This window comes from Lissotriton vulgaris, chromosome 12, assembly GCF_964263255.1.
Source record: "Lissotriton vulgaris chromosome 12, aLisVul1.2, whole genome shotgun sequence".
NCBI lineage: Eukaryota > Metazoa > Chordata > Amphibia > Caudata > Salamandridae > Lissotriton > Lissotriton vulgaris.
In genome coordinates, this window is record NC_141700.1 from 159,428,192 (window position 1) to 159,442,332 (window position 14,141).

Below are 14,141 nucleotides of genomic sequence, written 5' to 3' on the forward strand. Positions count from 1 at the left end.
GCTTTGATGACTGGATTGAACCCGAAATGCTGCTTGAAGGAGAGATGCTCTCTCCCACCCTCTCCCCTAGGAAGTCTATGCTTGTCCACAGCTCCCACTGAGAGTCAAGTGCAGAAGTGGTACTTTGCCCTGTTGCTCAGGATCCATAGTAGTTTGGGCTTCGGGCATCAGGAGTAAAAGGCCTCAACCACCACGGTTGAGCCCACAAGCCCTGTTGCCAGTTGAAAGGGACTCTGACATCAGGCGATAGTAATACCAAGCATAGAGGTTTCAATATATTTTATATTGATTTTACAACTTACAACCGAAATGCAATCCTGACCTACCCTTCCAGCAGACAGTGAGAACCAGCTTTGTTTGGCCATCTCCTACTGTCTCCGGTGATGGCCCCCTGCATCAGAGACATATCTGCCGATGCCTAGCAAGTTTCTATTTGCATTTCTTGTAGAGTGTTCTGAGCAGGTCGGAATTCTGTAGGTTTTAGCAAAATAGTAAAGCGTTCTACATTTTTTTTAAAGCTCTGCTCTTGCCTCAATATGGTGTATTATAATGTGTATCACAGTTTTGCATACGACCAATTTTGTTTAGAGGGGGATGCTGGGTGCATAATCTTGCTCATTTGGCTCTAGGAATTCAGCATCTTCGGCTAATAGAGAGTGACGGAACTAGTGAGCGAGCACACTGCTGGCTGTGCAGTGTTGTGTGGCCTTAGAGAGGGAGGATATGGATGATACTTATTTGGCTCTAGGATCGTGGATTACTATAGTATAGTAAGTAAGTGTGAGAGGGAGAAAGAGTGCAATGCAGATCGGTAAAGTGAGTGTGCCCTTAGACGAGTAAGGATAATGGGCGTAGAACCCTGCCCATTCGGCTCTAGGATTTCTGGATCTTAGGCTGCTGGATAAGTTAGGAAAGTGAGTGAGTACAGTGCACAGCTGTGCACTATATTCGTGGTTGGAAAGCTTAAAAACAAAATGGAACAAAACAATGCAAGGAAGATTCACCAGAGTGTAGAAGCGGAGGATAGAACCTTTAATAGCAATGCACCTGCCTGGCATTGAAGGAGCCATTTCTGAATTAATTAAACATGAAATGCAGAGCATTTTTCTACCAAAGGGACGCCAATGATTCAGCCTTAAAAAAAGCTGCAAGAGTATGCTTGATTTGTAAACTGAAAGTTAGCGATGCCTACATCACTCAATTAAAACTCTAAGGGAAGATCCTTTATGCACAGCTCATAAGTGACGTCCTATTCAAGCCAGAGTATCCGCCTGTTATGGTGAGAATCTTCAATACATTCCACATAAGATCTAGAAAATGGTAAGCCTGCATCAAGTGCAAATGGTTGTTTTGATATAGCTTTTGCCTAAATAAAATATTTTACGCATCTTCCTGCAAGAAGGTTGGAAAACATGAAGAGCACTTGGGTGAGGCTGCCCAAAGCTCTATTTGGAGTACGGTCGAGAACATAGGACTGTGCTCCTGGGATGACAGGTAAGCAACATATCTCTCTTTACACAGGAGTGTATAACACTAGTCTTCGATGGACTGAGCCATGCAAGCTTTTTAACATAACAGAAAATATTTGGGATACAATTAATCTTACCATGAATCATTTACATCGTTAAGAGTTCAACCATGAAACTCTAAAGTGACTGCATTTCTTCATGACACGATCTTGATAAGTCAGAGGTCATTTTTCTACACCAGTCTACTTTGTGGCAACCAGAGATGTGCTGGATTGTTTTCAGATGGTGTCCACATTGCAGGAGCCGGGATGCTTGACTATCGAGGTGAAAGACTTGGCATGGTTGCAGCAAAAACCCTTATTAGGCAAATTTGTCTTTATTTAACAGACAACTGCCTTAAGCAGGAGCTCATGGAGCAGCCTGAGAGAAGGAAAGTTTTTCTCCTTCTCAAGACATTGTCATTTTGATCACTAATTTGGTCACTCGGTAGGGTTTCTGTCGGGTACAAACAACACAACATTTACAGGGGAGCCTCATGGTACCAATGGTCAATGTTCGCCAGGATGTCATCCCCACCACCCATATCATATTTGAAGAGACACCTAACTGATACACCCCAACAGGCACACTGTGCCTGAGCCCAAAAAGCACATCTCTAGGTAAACTTCTCAGAAACTTCATCAATCACCAACATATTTCACATCAAACTGCGGCAAATATTGTTCATCAGCATGTGACCTGGTGGATATAGAGGGATGGCAGAGTCGATTTTCATGACCATCTTATAGCAATGAGTTTAAAAATAATGGGCAATTCTTTAACAGACTTCTCCATGATCATCATTACCATGTGATTAGATTTCAGGCTGAGGTACTTGGTGGTATGTTCATAGTTTGGGTTTAGCTACCCATCAAGGTCATTTACTGTGTACCTCCCACCTAGTGGTCTGGTAACAAAAAGAAAAGTCATGCGAGGCATTAAAGGGGATAAAAAGGAAATATCCTACTAGAGCATGGCTCAGGCTCCAATAAACCTGTGTGCTGCCCCATAAATGACTTCAGAGGTAGGGTAATAGACATCAGCGACCATAAAAAAAAATACAAAATTAAACAAACTAATGGTCTTAAATGCGTTAAAACATAACTAGCCGTCTGTCATATGTGGACAACATGCTCCAACTACCTAGGAACCCTAATGATACAAAGATAGATTAATGAAAATCAGACAGTTATGGAGAGGCATCTGTACTGACAATCATTTGGGATACGTTAATCATAGTACTGATACAAGGGGGTCATTCAGAAACTATATGACAGCCCAAGATCAAGGTTCACATCATAGCTTCAAATACCTGGGCATCCATGTCACAATTGACCCAGCACTGTGTTGGTTGTGCAATATCACAAAACTATGCAAAGACCATCGAAAAATGAGTGCTCTAGAATCAATCTGATAGACACAGTAGTAATTCAAGATAACACTACCTACAATGATGTATATATTATAACATTTCTAATCTGCGATCCTGCATCAGGTTTTTGGGGCAAATATCAGAGATACGATTTGGGCCTTCTTCTGGGAAACAAACCTCCAGAGTATCATTTAACAAAAACACCCGGGGTCGGAGCTTGGTTCGCAACTAAAATGGTCGCTTGAGCCTTGAGCTCCACAGGACAGAGGAATAATCCTGCACATATCCTACCTCACACCACCGCCATCGTAGCAGAGGTCAGCTCCACTGCCGTCGGAAAGTCGGCGCATGATGGGCAGAAGACCCGGGAATTCCTAGCCCCTCCCTGGGCGAAGTTATCAGCTCCGTTGTCCCCGGAAAAGTAAGGTCGCCGACCCCCGCGAACAAAGTAAAAGCGGGGCGGAGCGACGTCATAGTGCGTGCGGCGAAGAGTGCGGCTGTCGGGCCGGTCTCCGTGGTTCTGGACTCCGGCGAGGAGAGGATGGCAGAACGAACCATGAGAGGCAGGGGTGAGGCTGCAGCGAGCGGGACGGGGTGCACGAACCTAGGGACAAGGAAATAGGAGGTAGTAACGAGGGAGCATGGGAGCCAGCGTGGAGGCTTTCGCCCCCCCCCCCCCCACCCCACCCCATCGCAAGAGCAGCACGGCCAGAGAGGCTACGAACCCCGTGGTCAGCCAGCAGTGGAGGTGTGGGGCTACGTGCTCAAGTTATAGTGCGCGCCCGGGAGGAGCAGGTTGGCCTTTGATGCCTTGAAGGCACTGACACAGGACGACCTAGGAGGCGGTTCCGCCATTTTGTGTACAGCCGGGCGAGTACTGGCTGCCGCCCATTCACAGGGCTGAAGTGGGGTGCTCTCCCTGAGACTACACTGTGAACAGTGCCAGCAGACACTTTCTGAGGAGAGGTTTGGGGCTGCGATACACAAGGGCAATGATTTGGCGTTTTTTGGCACCCTGCAGCAAGACCTCTATGCCTGGCACAGAAGAGAACTGAGCAGCGGGGGCCTCAGGCTGCTAAAACACGGACTCTGCTGGAACTGGCCGACTGCGGGAACAGACAGCAGACGCAACCCAATCTGAGCTGGCGACTGGTGGGCACCCCATTGCTACGGGGGCGCTAGCTGACTCTAGACGCTGTGCTGGGCAAGTGTCTTGTGGTCCCGACTGGGGCAGCCCTAACTGGAGCACGCGTTTGGGGACTACTGCCATAAATAGTGAGAGAAGAGCAATCAGGCGCGGCGGTTCGGCTGCGGAGGACCCTGAAGGACTACGCTGGGCAAAGCAAAGGAGAGAGACTGAGAGGGGGCCCCTGCCGACAGGCGGATTTCCTGTACACGCGGTGACGCACCAAGAGGCCGGATCATTAATTTGTCCGGGCACCTTGAGAGTTGGCGTGCAGGGTACAGGGTGCCAAGGAGTGAGCCACATGTTTGTCCGTGTTGCACAAGTCTGCAGTAGCGGGTGAAGAGGATCGGCGGAGCAGCCGCAGGACGGGAAGAGGCCAGATTCTGGTTGGGGCGGCGGGCAGCACCAGGTGGCGCCCCCTGTGGCTGAGTTGCTGTGCGACACTTCGGTTCTCCCTCAGGAAACACCCACAAGATTGGGGGTTCTGCGACCTGCACCTTGGAATGTTCTGTGGTTGAGCTCTTGATTGCGGGCACCGGGAGGGGTCTTCAATATCGACTTCAGCATAACTGCACTACATAGGAAGACGACGATGGGCAAAACGGACAGAACTCAGTCCAAGTTGACCTTCGATCAGAAGCGCTCTAAGTCCCATGACCCCGCTTCGGGAGAAGATACCAGACCTGCACCCCCCATAGAAGACAAGCAAGATATCTGCAGCTTACTAATATCAATGGAAAAGGGATTGCAGAGTGGCATCTCGGCCCTGGGCACCAAAATCGACGCCTATTCGTACAGGATGGAGAGAATGGGGGGAACGGCTTGACAAGCACGCGGAAAGGCTCGATATGTCCAAACGACGCCTCACGGAAGTGGAAGAAGAGCAGACAACATTGGATAAAGAGCATAAAAAGCTCGGCAGGGTAATGCAGGTGCTACAGGACAAAACAGAGGACCTCGAAGCGTGCTCGAGGCGCTGCAACATAAGAATTACGGGCCTGCCGGAAACTACCCAAACGGGAAACATGGAACGCTTTGTGGAGAAGCTCCTGACTGACTTATTGGGGGCAGAGGTGTTCTCGAATATGTTTGTGGTGGAAAGAGCTCACCGCTCCTTGGGACCGGGACCGCGACCGCAGCCAGGTGCTCCGCCACGACCAATCATCGCTAAACTATTGAACTATCGGGATAGAGATGCGGTACTGAAGGCGGCAAGGGATAAACAAACGCTGTCGTGCGAGGGGTCGAACTTATCGCTCTACCCGGATTTCACCGCCCGAGTACAGGAAGCACGTCGGCAATTTGTCCCCATGAAGAAGCAGCTGCATCAGCTGGGTCTTGACTATGCTATTCTGTACCCGGCCAAGCTGCGAGTGAACCAGCAGGGAAAATCCCATATCTTCACAGAACCTAAGGCTCTACAGAAGGTGCTTAAAGACTGGAACAGGGACCAGCGGCAGCTTCTGAACGAGGCCACTGGGGGATCATTGGAGGAACAGGACTGAGGCCGGTTCAGTAGCAGGCACTTGATAAGTATTTTTTGTGTTGGGGGAGCAGGGGGGAGTTGGAGAGTGTGATGGTATTGTATATATAATGCTGTGCTGCTATGGTTGATTGCGGGCACAATACAACACCGAGACTAAATGGTGTCCTTAGGTATTAGATAGTAGTACAGTGTCCAGTAGTCTCTGGTAAAATGTCGGGAGGGACCAATGGGAATGCACATTTGTAAGCGCGAGTCTGGACAATGCGCGACTTGGGACTGGGGAGCTGTGCTCGGAATGTGTTGCAGCAGAATGTGAAAGTGTGGTGAGGGTGATAATAGCGGTCTATGCTTGGAGCTAGAGACAAGGGACAAACAGGCATTGCATTTGTGGTAGCGAATAGAACGACCTCCGCCCGCACGTGAAAAACACCACTACAGATGCTTATGCTGGGGGTGGGTGGCGGGAGGTGTGGGAAGTCCCTTTACGGGCATGCAGCGCGGCAGAGTTGTGGGTGGTCAGCAGTGAGTGGGGGGAGGGTGGGGTGGGGTTGTGATTTGTTGTTTTCTTGTGAGTTTAGTGAGGTCAGCAGCAAAGTTAGACATTACACAACGCTTGACTCGCTTGCAGGACGCACAACACTATAGGACACTCGACAGATAGGATGGTGACGGCTAGAGAGGCTGCTGGGCAAAGGCCAGTAGATTCCCTTAGAGCAATAACGTGGAACGTGCAGGGCCTGAATGACCACCGCAAATTGCGCAAAGTACTGAACTACCTCAATAGACATATGTAGACTTTGCTCTACTGCAGGAGACGCACCTCCCACTGCAAAGTTCAATGATGCATTCCATAGGTCTGGGGAACGTTAACGCAGCAGGTTTTACGACTCATGCAAGGGTGGGTCATGACATGGGTCAACCCCAAGTCTGACTATACGTTGCAACTGACGGCAGATGCGGATGGTAGATTTGTGATCTCCCGATGTCGGGGTAGGGGACTTGACTTGCTACTGGTTAATATCTATGGCCCCAACTATGACTGCCCAGAGTTCTTCACCACGCTGGCTGCCACTGTGAGCAGACATGGGACTGCGCAAATGCTTCGGGGTGACGACTTCAACCTGATCAGGAACCCGTCCCTAGACAGGTCGGGTGGTCCGTTGAGACGGCCGGAGTCGGCGGTCAGAGTCATTGAAAGGGTAATGCTTAGCAAGGACCTCGCAGATGTGTGGAGAGGAAGTCATTCTGAGGAGGGCGGGTTTACACACTGCTGTGCTTACTATAACCTGCTCACACATATTGATTATTGGCTAATATCAACACCCCTTATGTCACAGATATGTTCATGTCAGGTATTTCCGAGAACCCTGTTGGACCACTCACCCGTCCTTCTGGTCTTGTCCACCCATAAGAAGACTATTCCCCCATTCACATGGCGATTCCCCCCTTACTCTCTGCTGGATGTCTTTTTTAAAGAAACAACTGCGAAGGCGACAAACGTTTTTTGCTACCAATGTAGGGCCGGTGGATAGTTTTCAGACGGTGTGGGAGGCGTTCAAGTTATACATTAGGGGGTGGCCATGTCTTAACACTCCAGGGTGCTGCGGGACATTCAACAGCGACTGTCAAGTCTGGAGCGCCAACTGGGCGAGTTGGAAGCTAGTCAGCAGTCAGGACTGGGCGGGGCGGGGAATCCACAGAGGTAATGAAGTCATTGCTAGATGAATATCATGAAGCGGCAGATAGCGAGGTGCAGCATTTGGGGACATATGCTACAGCTCGCACGTACGGGGAGGGCGACAGGGCGGGATCAGTGCTGGCTAATTACCTGAAGGCTAGAAGGGGTAAGACCTTCGTTACAGCTATCCGCTCAGAAGACGGTGACCTGCTCACCGAAGAAGTGGATATTGCTAACAGGTTCCAACGGTTTTACACGGATCTTTATGCCAGTCAGATATGGGTGAAGGAATATTAACGTACTTGGAGCACATTAAGTTACCCTTCCTATCCAACATATATAGGGAATTTTTATCTCTACCCAAGGAAATGGATGAGATCTTGGAAGCACTAGCGGGAATGAATGCGAATAGCGCTCCTGGATCAGACGATCTCACCGTGAACTTTTATAAGACTTTTATAAACCTTCTGCTCCCGCACATAGCGGAGTTATTCGACGATGTGTGTCACGGGACAGTGGTCACAGTTAATGAGAGAGAAGCCATTTTGGTCGCCATATTCCCAAGCCAGGGAAAAACCTGGAGGAGTGCAGATCTTACCGCCCGCTTTCCTTTTTTTTTTTTTTAAACATTTTTTTATTCGGTTTTTTTACCGCCCGCTTTCCCTGCTAATCGTGGACACTAAGTTGTTTGCAAAAATCTTGGCTACGCGTCTGGCCCTGTTGACCCCCAAGTTAGTAGCCCTAGAGCAGGCCGGGTTTGCCCCGATAGAAACCTTACCTATAATCTGCACACGGTCTCTGGCACAATGCAACACGTCAGGCAGGACACAAAAGCAAACGCAGTCTTTTTGGATATGAAGAATGTTTGACTCGTTGGAGTGGCCCTTTATGCGAAAAGTGCTGACCAGAATGGGGCTTGGCCCTATCTTTTTGCAAATGATTGCAGTGTTATATAACGCTCCTAGTGCACGAAACCGGTTGGGGGATCTGGTCACCGACGCAATTCCCATAACAAGGGAGAAGCGCCAGGGCTGCCCTTTGTCACAGACGCTATACGCATTAATTGCCGAACCCTTGGCGTGTGTGCTCAGGGAATACCACAGCCACAAGGGCGTCCGATTCCCCACCTACGAAATTGCCATTTGCGAGCACACCCTGCTATATGTGAGACCCCAAAAACAATCTAGCCCTGGTCCTTCGGGAGGTGGTCCACTTTGGGACACTTTCTGGGTTAAAGTTTAATTGGGCTAAGTCCATCGCCTTTCCGCTCACCCAATCCACTTCCCCATTTGAGATGGAGTTTCCACTGCAGTGGTCCGTGACTCAGTTAGATACCTCAGCATCAGGTTACACACGGATTCGGAAATTGTTTTCAGAGAAAATTATGGGACTGCGGTGGACAAGCTGGAGGACGACGTTGAAACATGGATTGGGCTCCCACTCTCGCTACTTGGTAGGATCTCCATCATGAAGATTGTAGTTCTCCCGCGATTCCGCTTTTTGTTTAAAAATATCCCGATAGTACTGCTGCGCTCCTTTTTCATCAGGCTCAAGAAAGCCATGATGAGGCTGGCATGGGCGGGCATGCAGCCCCGGGTTCAATGGCAAGTTCTCACACTGCCTTATCATCTGAGGGGGTTGGGAGCGCCGGACCTGGAGCTGTATTATAGAGTGGCACAGGCACTCTGCTGGATCCACGGCGTGGACAATGTACCATATCTTAAACTTGAGAGGTTGTTCGCAGACCCGATCCCCCTTCCAGCCATTATTTTCGAACCGGCAGATCGTAGGACCGGGATTCTAGACTCTCTGAATGCGACTCGGCATGCATGGCACTGCATACTGCAGCAAACGGCGGGAGCACTGTTATACTCCCCGTAAATGCCTATAGACTGGGTGATCTGGTTGGCCCCATGCAGTGACAAGGGGGTGGTTCAGGCGTTACTTGCACTGGGCATCCACAAGGTGGGAGACTTGTTCTCGGACGGCGTTGCTAAAACGTGGGAAGAAGACAGGAATATTGCAGACACTCCTTCGCTACTGCAAAGTTTACAGTTTCACAGAGTGCACAGAGGCAATTTGGGGACGACATGGACGAAACCCCTGAGGTTCGAGAGCTGACATATCTCATCAAGTCGAAATCCCCACGCAAACTGGTCTCCAATCTATATAAATTGGCAATGTCCCATAGAGCTAACAAGTACACTAAGTGGTCATATTGCTGGGCTAACACGAAGCGCATCTCTCTGCATGGCAAACATAGATTGATACATTTAAAATGTATTAACAGAGTTTTACACGCCAGAGCGATTGCACAGGTACGGACTGTGGGAGGACGCAGCTTATGAACAGTGTCGCTACCCAACGGCGGACTTTATCCACTTAAGAGTGGGGTTGCCCTGGTGTCTTTAAATACTGGGAAAACATATTTCGGGCTACATTGTATCAACTTCCCTCGAGCCGTTCAGGGCTACATTGTATCAACTTCCCCGGAGCAGTTCACTGATTGTTGCATGTTTTTGCGGTAAGACGCCGCCCTTTGTGAAATCACTGCCTGCTACATAGTTGCTAGACCATTTGTTGAATCGCCTTTACCATTTGTTTCTTCCAGACTAGCCTACACGTCTTACGGACTAAATAATACTATCTGCCATCTATCCTGCTCAAACCCTTGAGTGTTGCTGATCTATGCGGTAAGATGCCGCACGTTGTAAACAATTACTGTTTGCGACTTTGTCGCCCGACAGCATGTTTAAATCGCTTTCTCTCCTGGTTTATTATTTTTAGAGTCCTTTACAAGTTAAACGGACTGAAAGGTGCAAGTTGCCCCTGCTTTTCACCACATAAGGTGTACATTAGAAGCTCGACTTTCTTCTCGAATCTTCTTTCCTCGGCGCAATTGAATTTCAGCTACTTAATTAATAGGTGAGACTTCACAAACTTGTAACTGCTACCTCTTTGACTCATTGTAAGGAGATCGTACTGATGCATTATACGGTCATTTCCTCACAGGTCTCCACTGTGGTTTTCCCTACCGTGATATTCTCTCCTATGAAAGAAACGTAAGTAAATGTACAGCCCCCAGTTCCACTGATAGCCTCCATTCTTGTTTTTAATCCGCTGACTCCAGCTATGGTTTAACCCCTCCAGGTTCTGGCATATTCCATCCTATGATAAAGTTGAGGCCCTTCAAAGTTTTGAATACTGTTGCCCTTTGGTAAGTTTCTGTGGAGAAAGGGGTGGTCACTAAGTGCAGCGCCTGATGCTGATCTACTGAAAAATAAACTTGGAGGATGTTGTAATTCCTTATCTTTTCTGGTTTTCTCTCTTCTCTATTTCTTTAGAGAAAACACCAGGCCCTGAAGAGAATCCCCACTATCCAATGGGATTCGAAACGCGTAGGCCATAGCCATACAGCCGTCTGCAACAGTGACAAGCATGGATGTCATGAATTATAATTTTTTTGCTTGTCCTCATTTTCTTGTACATTACCTGTTTTAAATAACATAGAATTTTTTCCATAGGAATGTACTGTTTATCAGATTAATTATTAATCAACCTGGTTGTCAAGTGCCTCGCAGACCCTGGCTTCTTTTCGTTTTCTCAATTTTCTTTCTGGTTTCACCTTGTGCTATTTTGTAAATATTGAAAAACTTTTTTGTATTGCTCTTAGCAATTGTATCCTTTTCCCTCCCTTGAATGGTTGTACTGTGTATGTCTGAGATATGTGTGATATGTTGAATGATTCCTGAATATCGACCCCCTGTTTTATATGGTTATTTGTGTGTTTTTTGGAATATGCAATCGTTAAATATATGATTTGTTGTGTTGATAAAACTCTAAAGAATAATAAAAGTTATTAATTAGCTATTGGTCTTGAATTTTGCTTCAAGTACTGTACCTAAAAAATACATGAATTATTTGTTCATCAGTATTGGCAATTCTCTCCTGTTAGTTATTATTTTCGAACCGGCAGATCGTAGGACCGGGATTCTAGACTCTCTGAATGCGACTCGGCATGCATGGCACTGCATACTGCAGCAAACGGCGGGAGCACTGTTATACTCCCCGTAAATGCCTATAGACTGGGTGATCTGGTTGGCCCCATGCAGTGACAAGGGGGTGGTTCAGGCGTTACTTGCACTGGGCATCCACAAGGTGGGAGACTTGTTCTCGGACGGCGTTGCTAAAACGTGGGAAGAAGACAGGAATATTGCAGACACTCCTTCGCTACTGCAAAGTTTACAGTTTCACAGAGTGCACAGAGGCAATTTGGGGACGACATGGACGAAACCCCTGAGGTTCGAGAGCTGACATATCTCATCAAGTCGAAATCCCCACGCAAACTGGTCTCCAATCTATATAAATTGGCAATGTCCCATAGAGCTAACAAGTACACTAAGTGGTCATATTGCTGGGCTAACACGAAGCGCATCTCTCTGCATGGCAAACATAGATTGATACATTTAAAATGTATTAACAGAGTTTTACACGCCAGAGCGATTGCACAGGTACGGACTGTGGGAGGACGCAGCTTATGAACAGTGTCGCTACCCAACGGCGGACTTTATCCACTTAAGAGTGGGGTTGCCCTGGTGTCTTTAAATACTGGGAAAACATATTTCGGGAGATAAGCACGATCGTGGAGCTGGACATCCCCCTGACCCGGCGGTAGCACTCCTGGGCTACACTAGGAAACTGCCGAAAGCTGCCTGAAGACTGGTGGACTGGGGGCTGCTGATGGCAAAGCGCAGAGTTGCGATGTGTTGGCTGAGAGGACCCTTAACCATGATACCGCAATGGTCGCGCAATGTCCTTTATTGCTGCACACAAACAGAAAACTTTAGTGAACTACTCCCTCCGCGGTGCATACCAAAGAACTTTTGGGGACTATACACCACATATTTGAGTGGTGGAAGTGGGGGGTGCGACAGCGGCGAATGGAGCGGGAGCTGAGGAGGGAGCCAATGCCTTAGAGTTACAGAGGTGATAACCCTTGCAGTGCTCAGGTTGGCTGTGGTGCTGGAATGGGGAGCCCATAGTGGGGGAGCACGATGGAGATCGTGGGGGACCGAGAAGGGGTTGATGACAGAGTAAGAGCAAGTGACTGATCTGCAACCTTGCGGTTTTGTTTGTTTTCTTAAAAATTAAAAAAAGTGTTATGGAGATGCATATGATATCATTGACATGCAACGATTTTGTTTACTAAATTGATTGGCACAGCAATTGTATGTACAGCGCTGACAGGCCTTCGGGATGTGGGAAGTGCTGTTTTAAGATGTTCCTTAAATGCTAAGTGCAGTACAAAAGGGGGTGGTGATGGACGGAGCATTTGAATCAATCAAACACTCACACACAGTCAAAAGATCTGGGTTTAATCCATCACCGTTCTTTAGCCCACTCTGCCACCCCAGGTCAGACATGGCTATATGCAAATCAGTCTGACCCTGTGCCTCATGGGAACAGTGCAGCCCGAAATGCCAAGCCATGTCTTCCCTAGACCGGAAAAATACACTTAACACCCTAAAAACTAATACGACCCTGCTCCCTTAAAATACCCCAGCACCCCAAATCCAAACCCACCCTTATGCCTTAAAATACCCCAACACCCTTAAACACTAACCCATCTTAACCCTATAAATATACCCTGTACCCCAAAACCCAAACCTACCCCTACCATGGTTCTCATAGCAAGTCTTTATCATTTATTTCAGCTTCTAACTCTCATAACCTACTACTATAACATAATAACAGTTGATAATAAAAGTGGTTACCCACTGTTGTGATGTCATAAAGGCTTACTTTAGCGCCTGTCTCCGCAGCTCTGCTTGTCCGATTTTACTGAAACCAGAAAGCACAGCTGCAGAACAGGAAAGGAACATGGTGGGGTGGCCAAGGAGGCCGTGACATGTATGGCTTCCCGATTATTCCTCTGCCACTGCGTAGCAGTTGAAAGCAGTGGCAGATGATTTTGGGGCCATACAGTACATCAAATTATAGATGGGTAAAAAGTGAATTATGGGGAGGTTTTTCACCTCAGGGTTCCGACTGACGACATGGACAACTCGACCTTCGCTCTTGTTGTCGGTTTGATGTCACTGAGAACCCTTCAGTGAAAAATATCCCCGTAATACACTGTTACCCATCTATAATTCTATTTGTATTTTCTTGGCTGTCGTATACATAATAGGATGTTAAATGTCTGCAAAAGCCAAATATAAACTTAGTTACTAAAAGAGAAAAAAAAAGTAAAAAAATGACTCTTACACAGTTTTAGCTGAAAAGGCCACCAGGAGGTCATGGGCATAGGAGTGGATCGAGTGGCTGGGCATGCTTTTTTTTGGCTCCATGTATGTATAGCTCCAACATAATTTTGAGTAATACCGCAAAATGTTGATGCACTACACACATTGAGAGGGTTGAAAGGGTCACTATATCTTGTTTGAAATACCGAGCTACAACAATATAAAATCCACAAAATCAATCATGACTATATTGTCAAGGAAAGTAGGTGGGTAGTAAAAAATAAAGTAAAACATATACTTCAATAAACATATACTTACTTTGATGATATACTGTTAGTCGAATAAAGTATTACAACAACAAGATGTACTGTTGGTCAATATTGTGACAAATTTGCGATTGGCAGCATCTGGGCACAAGATTAAATACAATCTGCTTTTTAATTTGTTTACTGAAATTTCTAGCTCAAAATAAAACATTAACTTCCACTTGCCAAATCAAAACTTTCAGCTACTTGTCTTACTTATCTGTCGCACTCACCTGTTCACTGTACAGAACCTGGACATTTTTGATGATACGACAGTGTTTCTGAAGAATTGCTACTGCTTGAGCCAATGGCATTCCTGGAAAGGAAAGAAACAAAATCAATAGACTTGACACGTTCGTCC

General features: G+C 47.2%; 1 protein-coding gene across 2 annotated transcripts in view; it reads right to left on the bottom strand.

Annotated features, from left to right (window-relative positions):
* Window positions 1-14,141, bottom strand: part of PHAF1 (phagophore assembly factor 1) — a 271,043-nt gene that overhangs the window by 151,893 nt on the left and 105,009 nt on the right. For both annotated transcript variants that reach the window (XM_086947677.1, XM_086947678.1), the window contains exon 2: window positions 14,014-14,096. In XM_086947677.1, coding sequence (XP_086803803.1) covers window positions 14,014-14,096 — 83 coding nt within the window. The remainder of the gene's footprint in view (window positions 1-14,013; window positions 14,097-14,141) is intronic.